Here is a 27,682-nt window from a genome sequence, read left to right as displayed (position 1 = left end):
AACCTGATGGATTATATGAGATCACGAGAGAACATAATAGGTAAAGCACAAAGCACAGTACGTGGCACATGGTAAGCTTTCAAAAGATGTTAATTATAATTGTTATTAGTAATAGCTACTTAAAGTCAACTTCTAATTTCCTAGAAAAAATACAAAAGCAGAAATCAGTACACCTAAATTTGGATCCCATTTCAATCTCTGTCTCATGGAAGCAACTCTTTTTTTTCCAATTAATTTTTTTTTTTTTTTTTTGGCTGCGTTGGATCTTTGTTGCTGTGCGCCCGGCGTTGCGGTGCATGGGCTTCTCATTTTGCGGAGCATGGGCTCTAGGCGCGCAGGCTTCAGTAGCTCAGTAGTTGTGGCGCGCGGGCTTAGTTGCTCGCTATGCATGTGGTATCTTCCCAGACCAGGGCTCGAACCCGTGTCCCCTGCGTTGGCAGACAGATTCTTAACTACTGCGCCACCAGGTAAGTTCCAGAAGCAACTCTTATAAATGTCTTTTCATAGTGAAACCAAGCCCCCCAAACCAAGTTCTCTTACCGAGTTTATGATTAATCTCTCTATCCAAAACTTTACTCCTTTTCTTATCCCCTCTGACCCCAATCCTGCCAACACTGGTCAACCAGAGTCAGATGACTGAAATTGCTGTTGTCAATAGCATTGTTAATGTACTAAAATCACTGTTATAGATCTTATCATTAACATACAAACTCAGGTTATTTCTCCAGGGCAAGATGAGCCGGGGACTACCTAGCCAGAGAATTGTAAACCAGAGACATCCTGACTCCTGAAACTATGATTAGGAAATGTCACAAGATGATAATTAACCCCAGCCTTTTTGTTCTTTGCCTTTTAAAAAAACCCTCAGTCAAAGATCAACTGGAATTGGATCTGGGGTTTGTCTCCCATGCGTTTGCTTGGTGCCCTGCAATAAACCCTTCCTTTGCTACAAACCCACTGTCAGAGCTCAGCTTTCTGTGCTGTGAGCAGACGAGCCCTTTGCTCAGTTACAACAGCAACAAGTGTGCTCAATGCCTCTAGAGTTCCTTAATCACAGGTGACATCCTCAAATGTGTACCACTAGTCTAGGTGTCAAACCAAGACAACTATTATCAGAGCCTGTAAGCTACTGAAAATATCTATAATGTGCTTGTCTTTTGCCTCAAAGTATGCGTAACAGGCAATTCACTAACTGAAGTTACAGAATAAACTTTGAATAAACCTTTGGAATATGAATCAGACGGTGAAAACTGTAGCAACACACAAATGAAAATGTTCTCTTTCAACATCACTAAACAAACACAAACATTTAAAAAAACAAATTAGCATACCAAAATATCCTACTGAGAAACTACATTAAGTAGGAAATAAATGAAACTAGTATTCTTTTACAAACTATAAATTTTTTGAGGGAAAAATACTGTCTTTTCTATGTTCTTCATTGTGATACAACATCTAGAAAGCAATGTAGCACAATATAGGAAAGTTTGCAAAGAATGTATCATTTTAATTACTTATTATTCAGCCTGAATATGTAATTACCTAGGAGTTTTTCTTAAAGTACACAAGTGAACTAAATAACATATGGATTCATAAGTATAATTATTACAGGCAGTTCACAGGTTTATCAGGACAATTCAACTAGTGTATAAGATACCCAAAAACAAAAGTGTCTACACAGTTCAAAATTTTAATTTACAAGATCAGCGTTTTTAATTTTCCAAAAAGTAGTCTCTGTTATACTTCAAAAAACAACTACACAAAATTACAATATCATCTATTTACAGCTCTATGGTAACCAATTATTTTACTACTCTGCATCATCCCTAGATATATTCAAATCTAATGTAATCCAAGAAGCTGGTCATTCTGTCACTGCCAAGGATATCAGGATAAATGTCAGGAATAAGGGGTGTTTTACTCACCTCTTTTCCAGTATGTAGAGAGGGAGAAAAGCAGGCATTTACCATCAATTTTTTCATGCCTATCCAATTAAGGAGCTCTTATGGGCTATAACACAAACTATTAAAGTGATATTTACAAACAATTTGTAATATAAAAAGTTTATGTTATAATGCTAAGTGGAAAGGGTAGGATAATTCTGTTGCTTTAAAAAAAATGGCAAAAGCTGCCCAATGAAAAGTTCGGCAGGAAATAAAATGTTAAAGGTGATTACCTTTGTATGGTAGAAAAACATGAGGATTTTTTTCCTTTTATTTTTCTAATTTTCTACCAAGGGTGTATATATATACCTCTCAAGTTGGCAAAAGTAATAAACCTAAAAGAGATCCTAATGATTTCTTTTTAAAAAAGAAAAACAGTCTTTAAGGAACTAAAAATAGTCTTTAATATAGCATGTCTAAACAAATCAAATTGTTCTTACAGCAGTCATTCCTAAATCATTTGCATGGATGTGCTCATCTGAAGGACTGCATGACTTCCAACACGTTTTAATCCTACTTGAACTCACGCAGCACTTAGAGAGCACCTACCACGTTTGGCACTGTGCTTGGCAGCAGACTGATCCAGAGGAGTATAAGACATGTGAAAACGCCAACCCTACAGAGCTCCTACTTTTAATATAGCTATGTTTTACCTCTATAGGAATATATTAGAAATGCCAGAGGCCTGTATTATTTGATCACTGAAGAGTACAACAGACAGTACGTAGTCAGTTCAGAGGAGAATAGGATCATCACTGACTGCACTTATCTTAATGGAGGAAGCCTTGGGCTGGGGCCTCAAGATAACCTGAAAGTTTTTCGGAGGCAAAGAAGAGCTGCAGGGCTTCTCTGGTGGCGCAGTGGTTGAGAGTCCGCCTGCCGATGCAGGGCACGCGGGTTTGTGCCCCGTTCCGGGAAAATCCCACATGCTGCGGAGCGGCTGGGCCCATGAGCCATGGCAGCTGATCCTACGTGTCTGGAGCCTGTGCTCCACAACGGGAGAGGTCACAGCAGTGAGAGGCCCGCGTACCGCAAAAAAAAAAAAAGAGCTGCATATAAATATAGGTTATAAAGGAGGCTAGTGAGCAAACCGTAACGTGTCTGGCATACCATGCTAAAAATATTTTAAAGGCTTGCTGCTTCAGGTATTTTTCCCTAATAATGAAACAGCAAATTTATTTAAAACATCATTATTTCAGGTTACATATGAAAATTTATCAATGTGGAAAGAAAAGTTCATTTTTCTTCTCATCTTGTTTAAGAATTGAGCCAAGGATTCCTTACAATGATAGAACTTTATCATCTGAACAAACAGCTGGTCAGTGACTTCCAGTTACTCTCAACAATAACTTGAGAAATATTGCAACAGTAGTATATTTCACTGAGGAACAGCTAATGAAAAAAGATCGTTATAGAAACATGATTTCATAAAACTTCATCCTAAAAGAAGTCACTTTATACTTAATGTCTATGAACTGATTTAAATTATTTAAATATAATATTTAAATATAAAAATGTAAGTCATAAAAACTGATAGATGGGAAGAGAGATTCTATGGCTTATAAAAGTAGACAGAAAAATCCCAATGGAGATAATGAGAAACGTTAAATTGAAAAAAATGCATTAGTTAATATGGAGCATAAACATGACTATTCTTCCTCTAATCCACTCAAAATAATATGAACCAAAACAATGGGCCAATATTTAGTCAGATCACTATATTTTCCCAGTTTAAGATTTAAATGTAAACCAAGTCTTTTTTTTTCTTCCCCATCTTTCACCTCATTATCGTTTTAACTCTAAAAGACATATCTTAGGTTGTTTTAAAAATAAATTCCTAACTTATTAGCGCCTTCCTCCACATTAACAGGTACTTCTACCAAAAGGCTGGAGCTCCATGCATAGGAAAATGGGGAAAGTGAGTGACAGAATCGAGAATAAGCAAGGAAGATAAGAGAACGCAGCTCTGTTTTTCCTTGGCTATTTTAAGGCTGCAGAACAGTGGTGCCTACTCACAAGCTGGGGAAAAACAAAACTCTGCATGAACTCTACTTGTGGGCATGTGACCGGTACTTAAATGCCAAGACCTGGGTGTTCCCAAATGCCCACACACTCCACCCCGTGGCTGTGCTATAATCCTCTACCGTTCTCTCCCCTCCTATCACCTCCTCCAACCCGCAACTCTGACACAAGCGCATACTCTGCTCTCAACCCCCTCCCCTTAACCACCACACCCCACGCTCCACCTGCTTCCAAACAGGTTTTCAAACAGAAATTTTCACCAGGCTTTGATAATTTAGTGGGTAGCTGGGTAATAAGTCCCCAGTAGCACAAGGGCAGATGGCTCTAGTGTTTAGTGAAACATCTGGTACAGGGATGGCTAATGAGTACATGCTTACCAGCAAGGTGTATCAAAAATCAGGCTTAGTAGAATGAGTCAGAGACAAACCCACAAACCTTTTATTTGGCAACAATCATAACCTCAATTCGCACCACACATTTCTTTCTTTTTTTTTTTTTTTTTTTTTTTTGGTACGCGGGCCCCTGACTGTTGTGGCCTGTCCCGTTGCAGAGCACAGGCTCAGCGGCCATGGCTCACGGGCCTAGTTGCTCCGTGTCATGTGGGATCTTCCTGGACCGGAGCATGAACCCGTGTCCCCTGCATCAGCAGGCGGACTCTCAACCACTGCGCCACCAGGGAAGCCCCACACATTTCTAAAAAGCTTATATTTACACATATTTTAGGCAAATACACAAGCTCCTTTCACAAAAGACTCATAAAGAAAATAAATTCTCATTTTCTTTAGGTTCAATCCTCTTAACAATAGTCACACACAGGAAAGGATACTCACTTGAAAAAAGAGAACCAATTTTAGGTCTATCAGTTTCAGTAAAGATTGAAAACAGAGATCTGTTTAAACCCAACAATGCTCATAAGAAGTGGTGGGGATTATGACATTACATACTGCCTACCAGCAGGCATCATAAAAAAACATTTTCCACAATTCTGCCACATAAATTAAATAATAATGCCGAAAACAGGATATTTTAGGTACAATTTAAGAATCAGATTGAATTTTATAAAAAGTCATATTGAAGCTTATAAATCTAAACTTGTCCTCCTGAGAATTGAGAATTAAAATAATAATGAAAGCTAATTTTTATTGAATGCTCAGGGTGTGCTGCGAACTAAGCACTCTCCAAGCCTTACTGAATAATCAATACCAATGTAGGAAGAAATAAGGACAAATACCTACATGTCATGTGCCCATGACATTAATTTCACACGACAGTAACTCCACAAACTCACTCTCTAAATTCCATCAAATATCACACAATACTGTGCCACAGATAATAAAAGGAAGAAATAAACTAAGACAACTCTGAGTGCAGGAATCAAGTCTCTTGCATGCAGAACACCTCCCTAAAGCTCTGTAGCATAAATCAGAAGATTTAGGTCCTAGATCTAGCTTCTCCAGGATGGGTCCACGATGCCAATTTCTTTACAAAAGCAAACTACAGCCTCTAGTGGCACATGTGAGAATAAGTCTAGGCAACAAAAACATGATTTGAAATTGCCAGAAAAACTGACCCAAATAAATTCCCTGACCTAATTTGCAGTCCTCATTGCTTATTTACTAAAATCTTGGAATGCTTTTTCTTCAATGCGTAAGAATTGTAAATAAGCAAATAAAAGAGAATAAAAAGAACCATTTTTCATGAAAAGGTTTCTGAAATAGTTTCCCATCCCTGCCTAAGGATCCCACGAATAAGGCAAATGGAAAATAAGATGTTATAAAAGCATCGTATTCTTTTCTTTTCCCCACAATCCAAGTTTAATCCATATTCACCAAACTGTAAATATGCATTTAAATTACCCTTGGCCACTGGCAGTCGTTCACTGCTTGCACTGGCATGCCTGCCAAAGCCCCCGCTTATAACCTGCAATGCTTTTACAACTTTAAGACTGAGTTTATGATCTTGAGGTTAGAAGTTTTATCTTCAGTTTAATTACCTTCTACTCAAAGTTACATGCCTTCTTTTAAAAATATTGTTTTAACTGATATATAACTGACATATTACATTATATTAGTCTCAGGTATACAACATCATATTCTTTTAATCAGTTCATAATTTCTACATTTTTAAATGTTCCTTAACACATAAGCTATAGGTATGTTTTCTCACAACTTGCAACTATGAAACAGAGGTTCATGCTTTCCCAAAGCATCTTCCGATATGAGCCATCGAGAACAAAACAACGAACATAACATGCAAATCTCATTCTAATAATGTCAGATTAATCAGAGACACAGTTCTTACAGTTTAATGTATTTTTATAGAAAGGGTGTCAAAAATGCAAAGCCTTAATTATCTTTTTTCCTTATTATTCATACTCACACTGCAAACCAGCCTCCTTGAAAAAAAGTTTAAAATGCAAACATAATAAATTTGTTACCAAAGATTTCTTACCTCCTCCTACTTGCCTGCTATTGCACTTATTCCTTAAACTCTAAAAGTTGTGGGTCATTATTTATGAAATGCTATTGGGCCAAAATGAATATAAAAATATAATATTTAATTATAACTAATTTATAATTGCATTCAAATGAGATTCCAGGAAAGCTGAGGCACAGACACTACCCCACCCCCACATCCACCGTCACACAGACATCAAGGTTAGTTTGGGTATACCCTGATGGTAGAGGCTTTAGGCTAGCCGGTAAGTACCATAAATGTCCTTTCCATTCAAGGTAACACAAAGCGCCCTTTAAGAAAAAGATATACATTATGCCTTGGCTTTTGGTGGTGCTGGGAGGCGGAGGGCTCTAGACAAATGAAAAGGAAGGAAATCAGAGATTAAACCGAGAAGTATTCTACCTATGTCCTCGAATGTCAGACTGATCACACACGCCTCCAAGTGCAATCCTGTGGAACTCTCGGCCCAGAGTCTTGGCCACTGATCTTCCCACGCTTGTTTTACCAACGCCAGGAGGGCCGACAAAGCACAGAATGGGGCCCTTCAGGTTGTTTTTCAGCTGTCTGACAGCCAAGTATTCCAGCACTCTTTTCTTCAATTTTTCCATGGCATAATGGTCATTATCCAGAAGAATCCGAGCTGCTCGAATGTCCAGACGGTCTGTCAAGCAACCCAACAGAAACAATCTGAGCATGTGGAACTCCTTTCCAGGCTGGTAAGAGTCAAAATAGTTTTTTTGAAAAAAGATGTGACAAGAACAGGCTTGGTTTCTTCTAAATGAGTCTTCAGGGAGACCCGGACTTGGTTTTCTTGCTTAAAAAGATTTAGTACTTACAGAAATAGTAGACACTACATAATTAAAAACTCAAGGAGTTAATACTCATTTCATTCGGAATGATTTTCTAGATACACATTTCTATGGAGACATAATTTCTACATATTCTATTTGTGCTGGCATTTGTTCTTTTTTTAAAGTGTTTTTTTCTTATTACAATTAGTTATATATGCTCATTCCAGAAAACCCTATGACACTAATAAAAGGAGAAGGAAATAGTCACCCATAATTTCATTTCTCCCCTAGAGAACATCACTACCTTCACTTCAGTACGTATTATTCCAGATTCTGTGTGTGAGGGAGTGAGTGTGTGTGTGTATGCGTGCACACACGCTTACATACCTATTTTTCAAACTAAGATCATATGGGTCTTCAAGTTTTGTAAAATGTTTTTTCACTTAATATATCACAGACATCTTTCAGTGTCAAATGTATTGTTCAGTAACACTTTAGTGGGTACATATTATTCCATTACTTAATTATCCACACTCATTTAACTAATTTCCTATTGCTGAGCATTTAGGTTATCCACGAATCTTTACAGTTATAAAGCATGCTTCACCGCGCATCCTTGTAACTAAATCTCCACATATATCTGTAATTATTTCCTTCGGCTAATCTTCTAAAACAGAAGGGCTGGGTCAAAAAGCAAATTAAGTCAAAAAAAAAATTAAGACATAAAGAACTGCCTAAGTTCTATCCATTAAAGTCTCACCAGAAATGTATGAATTAGGCCCTGTTTCTAGAGCCAAACTTTCATTAGGTTTACTGATGTGCTTTAGGCTCTGAAATAATCACAGATTAAACACTAGGTCATGGAAGCCAAAAGGAATTCATCAGCTGGGTGGCAGCTAGAGGATAATCCACAGCCACAATACTGACAGTGAAGAAGAAAATGGAAGAGAGAAAAACACACACAAGTCCACTCTTTCAGTTATTTGGAACCTGCTATACATTTTTCCTACAAGAAAAAAAAAAAATGCCTTAAATGGTAGTCTGGTTCCCAAACTAGTCTACAAAAACTCAGGTAAGCAGTAATGTATGTAATTTAATTATAGTACTATTCATTTTAGTCAGAGTCCTGGCTGAGTAATTTGGAAAGGGAAGAATAAAATTTCTTTCCCTTTCCTGGCTTCAGAAGCCAACCAATGCATATATGAATAAATGAAATATGGAAAGTTTCCTGTTTCATGATGCTAACCCTGACACTAAAACCTACCATAGTAAACAAACGAACAAACAAAAACACTTCAGACCCATTCCATTTTGCACAGCTCTAAATATTAAAATGCTTGTAAATCAAATCTATTCAAAGAGTAATCTACTAAGTCCCAGTGGGATTTATTTTAGTTATGCAAAGATGGTTCAATATTCAGTTATCAACATATTTATTATATCATCATGTCCAAGGAGAAACACTTTCCATCAAAATGTCATTTTGTACCTAAAAAGGCACTTGTTGTATGCAACATCCATTCCTAATTAACATTTAGTAAACTAAGAATAGACTTCTATGTACTTTAGAAAAAAATGAAAACAGTGAAGGAATTTCTTCTAATATGCCACGTAAAGACAATTTTAAAAGTTCTTTAAAACTTTTAAGGAAAGATAATTTCCATGTTACGTATTGTTGTATATCTTTTCTATACAGGATGTATCTTTTCTGAATATTATTTTTAAAGATTCAGAATGTATGTTTCCTATTATGAATAATACCTGTGATTAAACATAAAAAATTTAAAACTTACACGAACATATATTTTTCTATTTACAATTAGAAGATTGAAATGGCATCTACTGGCTCCCTCCATTCAAGATGGAAAATCAACAAACTTATTTCCTCCAACTCGTTCCTCTCTGCTTTCCTTTCTGCTTTTGATAATATCTACTTAGGTAAGCTTCCCTTTACAAGAATTATGAAAGACATTTTCACAGTTTTATGATCTTACTCATAACTATTTAGGCCTAAGTCTATATAGTACTGGTTTAGAAGCTCAACATGACTACTTCTGTACCACAATTTACCCATCTTCAGTTCTCCACTGAAATGATGAACAATGAGAAGTGTTTTCATGATGGGTACAAGAGTGCTATGTATCTCTAATGCTGACCACATCCAGCAGAAACTCTCTGAGCTGTAAAGGAAAAGCTTTGCCTTGTTTTCATATTTTCTTGGTTATTTCAGTGACGAATTGGAGCTAGCACTCTGCATTCAACTAAACATTTTGCCCTCAACTCTCCACAATTACATTGTATGAACCTGACAAAAATTCCTAGCTACTAATTAATTTCACTTTACAAATAGGACAAGTGGGGAGGGGAGGAAGCCAAGAGCAATTTACTAGGCTACTAATAGCAAATAATAAAACCTGCAATTTTAATATTCTCAGGCCATTATACTATATACACCCTGCATTTCTTTTAAGTCATTAGTTAAAATAAATCCTGAAGCACAGAAAAACATTACCAAAAGAACACCAAAATTTCAAAACAAGACCCCTGGTGTTACCAAGTTACCTAGATGTGCTGCTTCACGTTGTGCGCTAGCCCTACTGTCAACAGAGAAAATAACAGGGTTTGGAAATTACCACCACTCCATCAATGACACGAATAAATACCTATCAAACACACACCAAAATGGAAGATGTTTCATTTCACGCAGATGAAGTGAAATCAGAGCAGTTAAACATGTAAAGTTTACTGTAGGCGTCTCACTGTTGTGGCCCTCTCCCGTTGCGGAGCACAGGCTCCCGACGCACAGGCTCAGCGGCCATGGCTCATGGGCCCAGCCGCTCTGCGGCACGTGGGATCTTCCCGGACCGGGACACGAACCCGCGTCCCCTGCATCGGCAGGTGGACTCTCAACCACTGCGCCACCAGGGAAGCCCAAACATGTAAAGTTTAAATTAACTTTCTTTCCCAGGTCTAAACTAACAGGGAGCAGGACCCTCTCCAAATCTCACAGAATAGGACCACTTCACTTAAAAGTAGGCAATGGAGAGTGAGGAGTTAACCGAAGACGATCTGAACCAAAATGTATTTCCTAACAGCCCAGCTAGATCCAGACAGACATCAGAACTCAAACTGACCAAGTGACAACGAGGGGCTAATTCAATGGGAATGCATGCTCCCCTGCATTCATCTTACTACGGCATTTCTAGAAAATTTTGAATTAAGAATGAAACTAAGAAATTCAGCTTCAGTTTTTCTAGTAAAACACCGTCAACTAGAAGGCAATATTCTGTCATGAATGTAAACATGAAATAAATTAAGAAATAAATTTACCGACATAGTCCACAGCAGCTTTATATACAGTTGCCAAAAACCTAGAAACAACCTACATGTCCAACAACAGGTAAATGGATAAATCAATTACTGATATATGCAGTAACATGGAGCTTTAAAATAATTATGCTGGGCTTCCCTGGTGGCGCAGTGGTTGAGAGTCCGCCTGCCGATGCAGGGGACACGGGTTCGTGCCCCGGTCCGGGAAGATCCCACATGCCGCGGAGTGACTGGGCCCATGAGCCATGGCCGCTGAGCCTGCGCGTCTGGAGCCTGTTCTCCGCAACGGGAGAGGCCACAACTGCGAGAGGCCCAAGTACCGCAAAAAAAAAAAAAAAAAAAAAAGTAAAATAATTATGCTGAGTGAAGGAACCAAAAAAAAGGGGGGGCACATACTATATCATTCCATTTATATAAAATTTTAGCCACACACATTAATGTGTTAAGTGAGCCTATCAAAAAAAAACTAATTAATATAGGGTTGTTTTAACCTTAACACTGCCCCAGCATAGTTAACTTAACACAAATATGCTTCATTCTGGGCCCTCTTTGAGACAAAAATAATTTTTTTGAATGCTCAATACCAGAGAGCATGGTCCTCTGTAGATTAACTGAAAAGTATTTTTTTTTAGAAAAGTATTTTTTAATATTAAAAATTCAACATCCTGAAATCTAGTATGTATATCATACCTCATGTGGGGCATAAACGTGCGTTTTAGGGCTAATGCTTCAAAATTTCTAGCATTGTTTTAAATGTAAGAGTTTTATTAGCCAGGATAATATATCTGTTCAATTTTCAAAAGTCAACCATACAGCTATAATTATGCCAAAAGTAGTTCAGGCAATCAACGCCCTGCTGAACTCAACAAACCTTGTATGTAAACTTGTCCAATAACAGACATAAATTCAAATAAAATGATTCTGAAGATTCTGAAAGACGATTGAGTATATTTCTTACCCCAAGAGAAAATACATAAGAAAGCTGGTATAAAATGCTCCTGATAGGTAGAAAAATTCTACTGAAGGATAGAGAGATGAAAAGAATTTAAACTCTTTAAATAAGTTCTAGTGGGAGAAAAACAAACTTCCAAATGGTAAAACTGTTCCACTGTTATCCTGCCTTTATATGTAATTATTTCCTTTAGAAAACATAAAAATCTCTAGTACTGAGTTGGCACTTACTGCCAACTACCTCAAAACTGTTTTGTTTTCCTATGTTCCTGACAAAGAGCACATAAATATAAAAGTTTATTGTCTGACTATTGGTATTGAGAAACACATATTTCACCAATTACAGAAAATCTTACTTTCTCCAAAATTAGGCGAAAGGTACTTCCATGAAGCACCTTCTTTTCCTTTTCATCCTAAAACCTACATGACACAAGTTTAGTCTAAACAGTTTACATCATGAACTACTATAACAGGAAGTCAATGGGGAGTATTTCAACAGAATTTGCTTGCGCTTCCTGAGTGACAATCAGACCGCAAAAAAAGGTGTTATTTTGTTTGCTCACCAGTTGTGCTTTTGTTCCAGGGAAGTTCCACCATAAGTTCTAAATAATTTCTAGTCAGAGCATATTCTGGCATCGACTGAGGCATTTTTTTGAGCCTGTGTGGAAAGAATACATAGCAAATCTGTTCAAGAACATAGAAAAATTCTGTAAAACAGAAAAACCAAGTATATCTCCCTTTCATGGCCAGATATATCATGCATTTTTGGCTAAACAAATCTAAAAAAGTTTTAAAAATCTAGTTAATGAAATGATTATTTTGTTTTAAACAGATACTTGCAAACTGGTGGGGAACACTATACGTGATTCTATCCTTGAAATATGGCCTTATCAGTATCAGTATCTCACAGGGAGGGTCTAAGTCACACTTACCCATGATTTACTTAAGTGCCTAATCATGCATAATACAATAATTACATATTGTTTTGTATCAGAGATGAAGTCAGCTCACCAGATATTTAATAAAAAATGCAACTTCCAAAATATATGCAGTGCGTAATAAGGTGTTCTGCACACAACAGATGTTCCGCATTTATTAACTAATATCAGAGTCAATATAAAATAAGCTTCAACAACATTTATATTCTTAACTGTGAACCTCAGAAGTCAAACCTTCAGTTACCGAGCAATCAGTTAGGTTGATTACAATTCACTCATAAAAGAAAATGCAATATAGTTACAACGTTACAAGTTTGGAAAGGAAAAATGGGTTTTCTATTTAACCCTGAGATTATCCAGAAAATGTAATCAATCCATGTACCCTATCCTGTCATCAAGGTTCCCCTGTACTTTATCTTGTACAAAGAGAAAGTGACAGTCCCTACCCTCTAGAGTTTATAATCTAAGGAAGAAAACAGTAACTGAATAAACATTATTTCTAAGCAAAATATGGTCTTTTTTTTTTTGGCTGTGTTGGGCCTTCATTGCTGCGTGTGGGCTTTCTCTAGTTGTGGCGAGCCGGGGCTACTCTTTGTTATGGTGCGGTGTGTGCGCTTCTCACTGTGGTGGCTTCTCTTGTTGCGGAGCACAGGCTCTAGGCGCACGGGCTTTGGCAGTTGTGGCTCACAGACTCTAGAGCACAGGCTCAGTAGTTGTGGCGCACGGGCTTAGTTGCTCCGTGGCATGTGGGATCTTCCCAGACCAGGGCTCGGACCTGTGTCCCCTGCATTGGCAGGTGTATTCTTAACCACTGCGCCACCAGGGAAACCCAAAATATGGTCTTAAGACTGTGAAAAGGAATACTATCTAACACCATACACAAAAATATACTCCAAATGGATTAAAGACTTAAATGTAAGACCAGACACTATAAAACTCTTAGACGAAAACAGGAAAAACACTCTTCGACATAAACCACAGCAAGATCTTTTTTGACTCACCTCCTAGAGTAACAGAAATAAAAACAGAAATAAACAAATGGGACATAAACTTAAAAGCTTTTGCACAGCAGAGGAAACCATAAACAAGACAAAAAGACAACCCTCAGAATGGGAGAAAATATTTCCAAATGAAACAGACAGAGGATTAATCTCCAAAATCTACAAACAGCTCATGGAGCTCAATATCAAAAAAACAAACAATCCAGTTAAAAACTGGGCAGAAGACCTAAATAGACATTTTACCAAAGAAGACACAGATGGCCAAGAGGCACCTGAAAAGATGCTCAACATCACTAATTATTAGAGAAATGCAAATCGAAACTACAATGAGGTGTCACCTCACACCAGCAAGAACGGCCATCATCAAAAAATCCAGAAACAATAAATGCTGGAAAGGGTGTGGTGAAAAGGGAACCCTTCTGCACTGTTGGTGGGAGTGTAAATTGATACAACCACTATGGAAAACAGTATGGAGGTTCCTTAAAAAACTAAAAATAGAACTACCATATGACCCAGCAATCCCACTACTGGACATATACCCTGAGAAAACCATAACTCAAAAAGACACATGTACCACAACATTCACTGCAGCACTATTTACAATAGCCAGGACATGGAACCGACCTAAATGTCCATCGACAGATGAATGGATAAAGAAGATGTGGCACATATATACAATGGAATATTACTCAGCCATATAATGAAACAATAAAATTGAGTTATTTGTACTGAGGTGGATGGACCTAGCGTCTATCATACGGAGTGAAATAAGTCAGAAAGAGAAAAACAAATACCTTATGCTAACGCATATATATGAAATCTTTAAAAATGGTATTGATGAGCCTAGTTGCAGGGCAGGAATAAAGGGGTAGACATAGAGAATGGACCTGAGGACACAGGGTGGGAGAGGGAACCTGGGGTGAAGTGAGAGTAGCATCGACATATATACACTACCAAATGTAAAACAGTTGGCTAGTGGGAAGCAGCATCATAGCACAGGGAGATCAGCTTGGTGCTTTGTGACGACCTAGAGGGGTGGGATAGGGAGGATGGGAGGGGGGCTCAAGAGGGAGGTGATGTGGGGACTTGTGTATGCATCTGGCTGATTCACTTTGTTGTACAACAGAAACTAACACAGTATTGTGAAGCAATTATACTCCAATAAAGATTAAAAAAAAAGACTATGAAAAGGCACTTGCAATAGTGATCATGTTTGATAGCATACAGTAGGTGGAAGAGTTGTATCATTTATACTCAGCATTTGAGGAAAAGACTAGTGAAAGTGGTGTTGATTCAGGAGTATTAAGAACATTTTGAGAATCAGATTCTGGTGGAGGAATGAAGAGGAAAAAGCACTCCACAGATCACAGCTATAACCTGAGAATTAGGAAAGCCATAACGATAAGAAATATAACAGTTGACAACGGAAAGGTAAGATGAATAGAGCGGTCCATGACTATACTAAACATAAGAAAAGGAGAAAGATCAAAGAATATGAAACAAATGACTCAGCTTTGTAATGCAAAGTAGCAGATTCATTTCCATAAGCAACAATTTTTAACGTTAATAAGCAAAATGAAAATACTAGTGAACGAACAGCTTCTACAATTTACCTTTTTATCTCTTTGACGCAGACTTTGTGGGCCTGGTCTGGCATACTGGATGTTCGTATTTTTTTCTCTAGCATGACAATGTCATCATTGTCTTCATCCTCATCCTCATCTTCTAAAGTACCTGGGATGTGTGTAATCCTCCTGATAGGGCGTATTGCTATAACCTAAAGCATAAAGTAGAGAAGTAAAACCACATGTCAAAATAAATTGGAAATGAAGTATCGAGCTAGACATATACATTTTTATGGCTAGAGTCTAAATCTTTAGGAACTAAAGTTCAGAAAAAGTAGGATGCACATGCACATATGGAGGGAGCAGGATTTAAAAAGCAGACCAAGATAAGGTGGACATGATTCTTCCATATATGCTAACACTACCAGCATGAGACAAAAAAAAAAAATGCAAGGAACTGGCTACTAGAAATAATTAAAACATCTAAGAATTGTCTTTTCTTGAGCTACTACTGCAGCCACTATTTTCTTGATAAACTTATGACCACTTAACCATTTGGCAACTGAATAAATTCCATTTTGCCCCCTACACTACAAAGTTTCTCTCTAACATCTTTAATCTTTCCACCATTGCTTCTATTCTGTTTGTCGTCAACAGACAGAAAAGTCCTCCTCCTTTCAAAATATTTTATCTTACCTATGGTCCCTTCCAGTTATACATTATTTAATTCCCTTGTGATATTCTGCTTTTCCAACAAGAGGCTTTAACCACCACTTCCCCTTTCCTACCAATTACTTAGTAATTTGTACTTTGTACTTTGGCTTTTGTCTCCATTGTGCTGAAATTGTTCTTTGAAATCCAACAACATTCTCCTTTGCCAAGTCAAATGGTCTTATTTAAGTTCTCTTTCTCCATGACTCTCTATCATATTTTAAAACTACCTGCTCTTTTGAAATTCTCAACTTATTAATATCATGAATCAACTCTAGCCATTACTGGAGCAAAATGGTATACTGGTATTTAATTTAAATGTCTTGGAATTTATTTTTTAACCTATGAAATTACCTATTTAATATATTCAAATATATAAAGTTAAAAACATAAAACAGTAAAAAAAAAGTTATTTTATAAAAACAGAAATATTAAATACATACTTTTATTCTCACATAAGTCATTGGCAGACAAAATTAATAAAATATTTTAAAGTATGAAAAACTAAAAATAAAATATTTAAGTGAGATTTTTTAAAAGCACATCAATTATTTCATTGCTGAGACAAAAGTACTGTTTTTTGCAATTTTTCCCCAGCCGCTAAAAGAGAACTTTGAACTCTTTGGGGAATAGGCAAGGAGACAGTTTTAGGCAAACTCCAAAAATTGTCCTCTGATTCCTACATTTTCAAGTAACAGTTGCTTGTTTGATAATTTTCTGGAGCAACTTTCTTTTTAAGCAATGGTAATATTAGTTGCTATCAAGCTGTAAGTTTTCTGTCTCCCAATGCAGAGTGTGTACTGGCTTGTCCTTTTGCACAAAATAAATAACTGAGTTGATCTGATCTCAAGCCAGAAATAATTCAGATTTCTGGTGTTTGCTTTCAATGGCATGGTATTCTAGAACACCAACCACCAGATGAGCTACTCCCATCTCTCTCATTCTCAGCCTACTTTCCTGCTCCTTCTTTAGTCCCACCAGGGAGGAATCCTTCACGTCTGCTCTTCTGTCTCCACAATGTCTTCTCTTCAATGGAGGAACGCTTCTGTGCTGATGACCATCAAATCTGTAAGATTATTCTCAACCTTCCACTGAATCTCCAACAGCCTTCTGGTTCTCCAACAGCTTTCTTAGAACCATCATTTTCACTCTTGTCCACATCAAATATGTTTTCCTGATCCTAACTCTGCCCACACATAATAGCAGTAAAACCAACAGCTCAAAGTAGTCTTCAGACAGATCGCATCATCCATACAAATGCACAAATCTATAGAGAAGTGAAGGATTATTTGATAATGGTGTTAGGTCAAATAAAAAGGGAACAAATATAACTGCTATCTTTACCTTATTAACAGGGCAAAAGAAAATACATATAGGTTAAAAAGTTAAATACTTTTTAAAAATCAACAAAAGGAAAACTAAAAGGAAAGTGGATATTATCAAATCCCGGGAGGATAGAGGACTCTAAGCTTAGAAGAAGGGAAAAGACTAACAGTTTGTATATGAAAATTGAAACTTTTATAAGTTAATGCAAAAAAGTCAGCCAAAAAACTTTAAAAAGTAAAAACAATTAAATTTTTAAGAAAGCCAAATTATGGCACAACACACCGACACAATCCCTTTAGGAAACAATTCTGTGGTATGTTCTTAATACTGTATACAATGAAAAAAAGTCATACTCAAAGACACTCATCGTGGTTATTTGCCAGTTTTTAAAATACTGAAAACATCACACGATGTTTGGCAGAAAGAAAAATGGCTTAGTAAACTATCCCTTTCAATAATTACCAAAACAAAAACAAAAAATGAGAAAATGTCTACATGCTTAAAAGGAAAAAAAAAAAAAGATCCAGACAAGGAGAAGTAGCGGGGGGAAACAAACTAAAATTCAAAATTGTATCAGTAACTTGAGTGTAAGAGACAATGAACTTGTTTCTTCTTACTCCTTTCTTTATTTATTCCCCCATTTTTTTTCTTCAAAAAAAAAAAAACCCTGAATCTCACATCACACAAAAACAACTAGGAACCTGAAGAAATGGATTAAAAGAAGCATTTACCCGCTTATCATCATCTTGCTTGTGTTTTCTGGTTTTCTGAAGCAATTTCAGGCCTTCGATTTGTCTGACAAGCAGTGGTATGGTCATCTTGAACCGTTCCTCCAGACTCACAGCATCTAAAATCTGAGGAAATGTATAGCATCTCTCTCTCAGAAACACATGCTCCAAAAACAAGGCAGTCAAGACTCAGGACTTAAATTGAGTAGAAAAGACAATTCTATCAATATTCACAGCTACACTATGGCTAACACAACCAAATTATCAGCAAGGTAATCTGACACAAATATCAGAATCCTAAAAAAAACAAGAATAGGGCTTCCCTGGTGGCACAGTGGTTGAGAGTCCGCCTGCCGATGCAGGGGAAACAGGTTCGTGCCCTGGTCCGGGAAGATCCCACATGCTGCAGAGCAGCTGGGCCCGTGAGCCATGGCCGCTGAGCCTGCGTGTCCGGAGCCTGTGCTCCTCAATGGGAGAGGCCACAGCAGTGAGAGGCCCGCGTACCGCATAAAAAAAAGGAAAAAAAAAAAAAAAACAAGAATAAAAATACCTTGAGTTTCCATTTAAAGATGAAGCCTTATGTATTGTTCCAAGAGCAAGAACAAAACACATTTTATGTCAACTCTTTCTGGGAATTATTCTCTTAAAGCCCAGTCTACATATTAGGTCTATACAAACTTTAGGTTCAAAATATTAAATTTTTACATACACAAGAGACTAGGAGCACTTTTAACCAACCTCCACTAACGATTTGTCTGAGTGACTAATACTACTCTCTGGTCCTTCAGTGAAACACCCTTGCTAAGCCTACAGCCAGGTCACTCTCTAGAGCTCCTGCCTTCTCTGCTCCTACCAGCTGAACCGAATTCTTGTGTTTAAACCCAGCCTGTCTGCATTAGTTGCACTTGCTAGTATAATTGTTAGACTAAAGTATTAAATAAACTGGGGATTTATTTAATAAATAAGGAGGGTTGTTTCAATGAAAACTAACTTTAATGTTCTAGGAAGATTCAATAAAGCAGACTGCTTAAAAGTACTACAAAAATAAATGTGCAAGAAAACTTTTATAGTTTGCAGGAAAGACATTCAAATCTAAGAGTCCACATTTGGATTATTTTTCAAGTATCTTTGAAACTCATTTCACTTTAAATAAACAAAAACTGAAAATCATAAAAAATCATAAATATCGCATCATAGGGGTGGTTAACATAAGAAACCTGAAGAATTCTAAAGAAGCAGGCCTATACACAAGGGAAAGGTCATGGCTCCACACTTTTAAAAGTAGTGAGACATGGGCTTCCCTGGTGGCACAGTGGTTGAAAGTCCGCCTGCCGATGCAGGGGACACGGGTTTGTGCCCCAGTCTGGGAGGATCCCACATGCCGCAGAGCGGCTAGGCCCGTGAGCCATGGCCGCTGAGCCTGCGCGTCTGGAGCCTGTACTCTGCAACGGGAGAGGCCACAACAGTGAGAGGTCCGCGTACCGTAAAAAAAAAAAAAAAAAAAAAAAGTAGTGAGACAAAGCATATTTATATATTTAAGTTAAATTAAATATTTACCTTTTTTATTATTCTAGCTTTAACTTTTTCCACAAATTGACAGACTACCAGTACTGATAATGCAAATACAAGAACTGCCTAAGTATACAAAAATGTAAAGCAATCACTGTAAAAGTCAACTTAAGCCTCGTAAAAGCATCTTAACTACTTCTGAGTCTCCAGTATCTTACCTGAAAGTCAAAACTTACTCACTATCTAGATCTCAATAGGAAGTGACAAAGCAACGTGGCATTCCAGAGTGGAACACTGTTACCTGGAGCTTCTCTTTGTTGCTTGTTCGGATAATTGATGTCAGAATGTCTGGTAAAGCTTCCCTCGGAAGACTGTCTAAAAGACGTCTCAGTTTAGCAACTGCGGGGACAGACATATCCAACATTTCAACCAACTACAAGGGAAAAAAAAGTCTTTTTAATGAAATATGGCATTATTTGTGAATTTAAAAACTCAAATTGTCATAGAGGTTTAATGTTTTGGCCTCAGAGAAAGTCTTTGTTTCTGAAAAATCACTGATTATTAGAGTCCAGGCATTTTTACAGGACTCAGAGGAAAAGAGAAGTACTTCTAAAATGTGAATCAGAATGAAAAGCAAAAATGGCTCAGAAAGTGGATAAGGGCTTCCCTGGTGGCGCAGTGGTTGAGAGTCCGCCTGCCGATGCAGGGGACACGGGTTCGTGCCCCGGTCCGGGAAGATCCCACATGCCGCGGAGCGGCTGGGCCCGTGAGCCATGGCCGCTGAGCCTGCGCGTCCGGAGCCTGTGCTCCGCAATGGGAGAGGCCACAACAGTAAGAGGCTCGCGTACTGCCAAAAAAAAAAAAAGTGGATAATACTAATGTTTATAAAAGGCTTTGTAAATTTGTGATTTTATTTTACTTTGGAAAAAAATTAAAATTTATAGAAAAATTGCAACAGTACAAGAAACTCCTTCCCCTAATATCCTTCCCCTAAATTCACCAATTGTTAACATTTTGTTACATCTGCTTTCTCTCCCCAACTCTCCACACACATACACACACACACACACACACACACACACACACACACACACTATTACTGCTGAATGTTTTAGAGTAAATCACAGACATCATGACTCTTGTTCTTAAGAACCAAGGCATTCGCTTACACAATCAGTGTAATTATCAAATTCTGGAAATTTAACATGGTTGACGCTATTATATTAACCAATCAGTAGCTGAAATACTGTTTTTCAGAAGAACACTGGATTAACTAGAATCTGAGCACTGACTGAATGATTTTTTAAAAAACAACTTCCAGGGTATAGCCTGGAGTTAAGACAGATTAAGCTCAAGGCAACCTTTCAGTAACTGTGATAGTCACTGGGGCTACTGACAAAGTTTCCCTTTCCTTTTCACCTCATGGTAGGGCTGCTCTTTCTTACCTTTGAATACAGATGTACATGGCTATGGGTCCTGCCTTGAACCATGAAACATGAGGGGAAGTGACAGTTCCTTCTGGGCAGAAGCATCAAAAGCCATTGAGAGCTCTGCCACATTTCCTTTTCCTTCCTCAGCAATAACAGAAGCACGTTTTGAAATGAATCTCCAACCCACCGGGGTCCCGAGGTGACTCTAATTGCTAGATCACCACACTCGCTGGTTTGGGGCATGAAGTGTGAGTGAGAAATACACCTTTGTCATGCTATGTGACTGAGATTTTGGAGTACTTAACACAGCAAAACTAACTTAACACCATACTGACCAACACAGATGATGTACCAAATCCTCATACTGTCACTCTAATGAGATTTCATATGCCAGAAATAAGCAAACCTCTCTAAAAGCACTGTAACTTTGGAACCTATCTGTTACCTGCCTAGAGTCAAAAGAATTAAAGCATAATTATGATGATGCTGTCCAGGTGGGAGAAGTAGATAATAAAATTTGAAAACTCTTTCTCCTAGGAAGTCATTCTAAGAAAATAAAAGTTAAAACTCATTCTCCAAGTACTTATTGAGTACAAACTATCTGTCAGACACAATAAAGTGCTCAGTATAACATGGTTAAAGCAGGGATGAATTCAAGTTTGGTAGGGAAAAGAGACCTACAAGACAAATTTCAATACAGCGTGATAAGCATTATATTGAAAGAGATGTTTAAGCGATTGTGGATACGCATGCAAAGGAGCACTAACAGCCTATAGGAGTTGGGAAAGCATAAGTCAAGTCTGAAAATTCAGAGAAGGAGAAGCACTCCTAGCAGACAGAACAGAAGGTAAAATCACAGAGACATGAAATAACAAGATGTGAAGCTCTCTGACATGCAGTGTGGCTAGAACTCTGGGTATAAATGGAAGTAACTAGAGTTGCGAAGGGCCTTAACGTTATACCAAGAAATGTGAACTTTATCCTAGAGCCGTTAAAGTCTTCTACTCAGGGGAAAGGCATACCCAAAGCTTATTTAGAAAGGATTAATGAATAGGTAGGTGACAAAGAGAAGCAGCTAGAAGGAATCAGAAAGCTCCTGAAGAAGTCTACTGCTGAGGGCTGTAGAAGAAGATGTAGAGGGGATGGAAGAAAAGCATTAGCTGGAAACAATCCTGATATCTAAGAAGAGAAATGATAAAATTATGATATCCCAACTCAATGGAATTCATAAAAATACTTAATACTGTTAGATTAAGTTAACATAATCTAAAGTTAGATATAGATAAGAAAACAAAACATAAGACTGAATAGGAACCAAGACAAGAAGACAAGCAAAAATAAAATTGGATGCATGATGGCAGTAGATAGTGGTAATGTTTCTCTCTAAAAATCCCTTTAATGTCATTATAGAATCTTTACATATTTAAATTTTTGTTGTTGATTGATAGTGGAGAGAAATAAAGAACAACAGAAAGAAGCTATAAAGCTATGTCCAACATAAGAACAGAGACTCAGGGAGGATTACTCAGGAAAAGGAAGACAAATTCTATTTTCCCCTCTATCTTCTTCACTCCTGAACAGCACATTCACTTACTCTGGTTCTCAAACTGAAGTCTCTTTCAGCCCCCACAGCAGCTGTAGAGCCAAATTTTCTATTTTTCTATTGTTGTTCACCACACTAGCAATATGTAGCTTCAGATTCCACATCAGGTACAAATACCATAGGCTATGAACACCTGCCTATGCACGCCTAATGTGTGCTTCCCTCCCAGAATTCTAGAGGATCAAGGTTTCAGCCATACTTGAAACCATGGGCTTAATCTTCCATACCACTCACAGTGTGATCCTGACTTCTGAACCAACATAACATATAATTTGATGCCTAGATAGTCTAGTGACAAATAGCTTCTGTACAGTATTTTAATGTTTAAGATTATTTAGGTTTAATAACTACCTGGTTTGGAGACACTGAAAATTATAAGAAAAACTCTAGAAATACTCTTTGGAAAAAGTTTAGGAAGGGTTGGCTAGTATGTCCTAGAATGATTTAGGTACAATCCCACACAAAAGCAGTTTGAAATCAATGTACTATAATATATTGAGAAATCATTTAAACGTATACTGCCCGAAAACTTCACCACTCAACAAATTCATCACATCTTAGGGCAACAAAGAAACCGAAAAGGGTTTTAAGGAAAAACTAAAAGCAACTCACTTGTACTGCATATTTGTAAAACTGTTCCGATAGTTCTCCTAGCTCCTCCCTAGTCTTACAGGTGTTGGGAAACTCCTCCAGCCAGTCCAGCTGTTCCACTTTGGCAACAGGATATGGCTTCTCTTTTATGACCTGTACGATCTGGAAGCGGCACAGGCCCGTAATCAGCAAAGTATAGTGGGGCTTAGGCCAGTTACTGCCCACAACCTGGACCGCCAGTGCAGCTGTCCCAATCCTGAAAAACACACAGAACGTCAGTATTACAAATGCTCAATATGGTAGAAGAGAAACTCACCTCAAGAATAAAGACGCAGACGTAGAGAATAGACTTGAGGACACAGGGAGGGGGAAGGGTAAGCTGGGATGAAGTGAGAGAGTGTCATGGACATATATACACTACCAAATGTAAAATAGACAGCTAGCGGGAAGCAGCGGCACAGCGCAGGGAGATCAGCTCGGTGCTTTGTGACCACCTAAAGGGGTGGGATAGGGAGGGTGGGATAGGGAGGGTGGGAGGGAGACACAAGAGGGAGGGGATATGGGGATATGTGTATACATATAGCTGATTCACTTTGTTGTACAGCAGAAACTAACACAACATTGTAAAGCAATTATACTTCAATAAAGATGCTAAAAAAAAAAGAAACCTCAAAAGGGTTGCCTTTTCTGAGAAATTCCTTAAAAAACAAAGAATGTCTAAAGTGCAAATGAATTATTTCTCTATTTAATTTAGCATCCAGTACACGGTCTTTTATCTGATATGGGGCCATCTCATTCTAATTAGCCATTCAAAAATTAGGTAGAAATTCCTAAACATCTGGATTATTTAAGCATAAAAACATGAGTAAACGCAGTTGAGATTTATATAGCTTAAATTAATTTTGCCAGCTGGGAATGAGGCAATCTTACACCAGAATATATATGAGCATTTTAGACAGATTTAAACAGCATGATGTAAACCAATCTAAGAAATCCCCTTCTGATACCAGTTTTGCTACTAACACCAAGCCAGGTTTTTTACATAATCAATCTATAAAACTGTCATCAGATCTGGGAATTAACACGTATGTCCTCAAATTTTGAATTTCTCAATCTGGGGCTAAATATCAGAGGCCACACTTTCATGGACTGAGGAGAGTTAGTCACAGACCTACATACATCTCAGGAAGACGTCAACCTAGTTCTGTTTAAGTGGTAATCACCTCACCTAACACGAGCTGAAAAAGTTATACTTTAAGTCTTAGCTCCATATCATGCAATTCTGACCAAGTCACATATAAACTAATTCACAGAAAGAAAGCTTCATCCAAACTAAGCTGAAGTTATACGAAACAGAAAGATCAATGTTCAGAGGACACTTCCAGATCCCAAATTACCATTATAGTTTCTCCCCTCAGGCATAGGAAAGCTTGTAATTTCAGAAAAGAAACTAAAATCAAAGCGACCAGAGCTCTCAACACCCTGGGACCATGGTGACATTGGAATACTACACTTACCCGGCTCAAACATACTGATGGCACAGACAGTATGTGCATATTTTAGTGAGCTTGCTCACTTCTATATGCAGTTAATTCTTGATTAGTTCCTCGTAAATGATTCATTCTGTAGATTATCTGTACCTTCAGCTCCCCACCACCACTCAGTTTATTCTGAGCTATGCATATAACTTCCTTAACACCCTTCCAGGCATATCACGTGGATAGGGGATAAAACTCGATTTAAACAAGAACTTAAACCAAAAAATCAGGAAGATAATTTGGTGGAGAGAAAAAACATCATGTACTTTAAAAACCTGAAACGATCTGGCAATCATCTATTGAGTTATTTGTGTTGTGGCTGCTTTTCTTCAGTCACTAATCAAACAGTAGGTTCTATCTCCCATTCCCTTAAAACCAACTCCGACTGCCTGAAAGAGTTAGCCATACCTAAACTGATTAGAGACCAACGAAGACTATAATTCACTGCAGATGACAACCACCAATGCTTACACAATGCAGGAAGAGTTTACAGTTCTATATACAAGAAACATTAACAGACAAGAAACCAGGTTCCTGGTCTAAGGGGTTTACAAACCAGAAGCCAAGGAGAAACCAGAGAGATGAGACAAATCCAAACTTCCAGATTAGGAAACAAATTTAATTATTTGGGGTATGTCATTGATTAAAGGCAAGACTAAAAGTGAGTTTTCTAACAAAGCAAATAAAATAGTTTTCCTAATTGTGAAAGGAAGATGTTCCAAACTGGAAAGAGATTAAGTTGGATTTATACTATGCTTTTCCTCCTAATAAAAAAAAAATATATAGGGCTTCCCTGGTGGCGCAGTAGTTGAGAGTCCGCCTGCCGATGCAGGGGACACAGGTTCGTGCCCTGGTCCGGGAAGATCCCATATGCGGCGGAGCGGCTGGGCCCATGAGCCATGGCCGCTAAGCCTGCACGTCCGAAGCCTGTGCTCCGCAACGGGAAAGGCCACAACAGTGAGAGGGCCGCGTACCGGAAAAAAAATATATATATAAATATATATATATATGTTTTAAATATGTTAATTATTTCTTGCTTTAAATCACTTACAGTTGACAACATACCTAAAAAAATAAAAGGGTACATAAAAAGAATGTACTCTTTTTAAAGAAAAAAACAATGATGTGTGAAATAATTAGATGGCTAGAAGCAAACTACCTAGTGAAAGACATTTGGGGTAAAAGCTCTGGAAAGAAAGACGACGTTTAATGTTATTTTAGACAAGTTGCATTGCATGTTGGGCTCTAGGTTTTACATATAAAAATAGGTAAACAAAATATTCAATTAATCTAATACTTTCCTTATAACTATGATCCACATGATACACAGGCTTTATATCAACTCAGTCATCTTTCAAAATATTCTAGTTCTTCTATTACTATACACTTTATTAGGCATGACCAAAAGCAACAATTTGATTTTGCAACAGATCCACATTTATTAGTACACAAATGTGGAATGCTTTTTCCATTTAGGTTGTAGCTCTGTAAATCTACACCTTAGTTATTGTGGTATTTTACAGTTCAAAGAATTTCTGAAATTCCTGAGAACTACTCTCAGAGTTGTAAAATATTATTTTAACCTAAAGTCTGACAACAATGGATAAGATCTGTATAATTTGGAAACTGACTTAGATAATGTAAGTTTTTGAGAACCATCAAACTACAGTGGTGGGAAAATCTAAAAGCAGCACTACTGAAAAAAGCAGTTTTCCAAGATGAGGACAGCTGTGGTCTATTTGCCAACCACTTGCTTTTTTTTTTTTTTTTTTTTTTTTTTTTTGCGGTAAGCAGGCCTCTCACTGTTCTGGCCTCTCCTGTTGCGGAGCACAGGCTCTGGACGCGCAGGCTCAGCTCCCATGGCTCACGGGCCCAGCCACTCCATGGCATATGGGATCTTCCCGGACCAGGGCACGAACCCATGTCCCCTCCATCTGCAGGCAGACTCTTAACCACTGTGCCACCAGGGAAGCCCCAACCACTTGCTTTTTTCTTTTCTTTCGTTTTTTCTTTACTTTAAAGCCCTCCATTTTCCTTGGAATCCTTAATCTTCCAAATCTTTTTTCCAAATAATGCTACTTCAGTTCTGCCCATATTAAAAGAAAGAATATGGGGTCTTCCCACTCCTTCCCCCAACCTCCATTTGTGAAATCTACACTTAAAACTACCCATGTGGGCAATGGTAAAACCATTAACATACAGGGTTATTGCTTTGCAGTTTACAAAAGGCTTTCATAGGTATTATTTCATTACACACCACCTTTCACCTCTGTGAGGAAGGTAGCACTTTATTAAAAATGAGTAATTCAGATTCAAAACGGGTAAACAGGTTGGTTATCCATGATTACAAGGATATTAAATAGCAATAGGGGAGCTGAATTAGGTTTTATGACAAATTATACTCTTTTCCCACCACAATGGACAATATGAATTTGTACTTATAAGAAGTATAAAAATAAACACTATTAACATAGCTTCTAAATAGCTGATATACTGCAAGGCACAGTTATTATTTAATATCTAATGTTTACATCTTAACAACACTTAAGGAAGAGAAGTATTTCCACCAAAGCTCTGGAAGCAAAAGTTACACACTTCTGGGAAAGGACCACTGAAACATCTTTTTGGTTTTGACTTGGTGTCACCCAACTTATCTTCCTGAATATCTGATGATTTTGAGCAAAATTTATCATCATTGTTAATAAAGATTTAGAAACAAGGAAAGAGTCTATTAGGATAGTCCCAAATTCTACCAGAGATGAGGCTTCTGTGACTACAGGATTTTTGATTTTCACTCCTTTCTTGAAAGTTCATTTCTGAATTTAAGAAACGCAACTTGCAGACAGACCTTCCTTAAAAAGCGTAAATGCAGGGCTTCCCTGGTGGCGCAGTGGTTGAGAGTCCGCCTCCCGATGCAGGGGACACAGATTCGTGCCCCAGTCCGGGAAGATCCCACATGCCGCGGAGCGGTTTGGCCCATGAGCCATGGCCGCTGAGCCTGAGCGTCCTCCGCAACGGGAGAGGCCACAACAGTGAGAGGCCCGCATACCACCAAAAAAAAAAAAAAAAAAGAGTAAATGCAGACTTAGGAACATCTAAGTAGAGCTATTCATTACATACTTGCTAATATAAAAGATTAAATTTTAAAATCAGTGTTATCAGATTTCTTGAATGCTGAAGAGTGCTAATAGATACAAATAACAGCAACACATGGATAGAGGCTTGGCAAATTATGAAACTGTGTATCG

At 37.8% G+C, this 27,682-nt stretch overlaps 1 protein-coding gene across 1 annotated transcript in view; it reads right to left on the bottom strand.

Moving 5' to 3' along the window:
* The window catches only part of LONP2 (lon peptidase 2, peroxisomal), a 99,648-nt gene that overhangs the window by 68,620 nt on the left and 3,346 nt on the right, over positions 1-27,682 (bottom strand). The window contains exons 2-7 of the mRNA XM_032611791.1: positions 22,918-23,152; positions 19,574-19,705; positions 17,767-17,889; positions 15,047-15,210; positions 12,058-12,152; positions 6,825-7,083 (exon numbers count right to left, since the gene is read on the bottom strand). Of these exons, the coding sequence (XP_032467682.1) occupies positions 6,825-7,083; positions 12,058-12,152; positions 15,047-15,210; positions 17,767-17,889; positions 19,574-19,705; positions 22,918-23,152 (1,008 nt within the window). The remainder of the gene's footprint in view (positions 1-6,824; positions 7,084-12,057; positions 12,153-15,046; positions 15,211-17,766; positions 17,890-19,573; positions 19,706-22,917; positions 23,153-27,682) is intronic.

Source organism: Phocoena sinus, chromosome 19, assembly GCF_008692025.1.
Source record: "Phocoena sinus isolate mPhoSin1 chromosome 19, mPhoSin1.pri, whole genome shotgun sequence".
Classification (NCBI taxonomy): domain Eukaryota; kingdom Metazoa; phylum Chordata; class Mammalia; order Artiodactyla; family Phocoenidae; genus Phocoena; species Phocoena sinus.
Note: the sequence above shows the minus strand (reverse complement) of the source record. Positions and strands in the feature narration are given on the sequence as shown.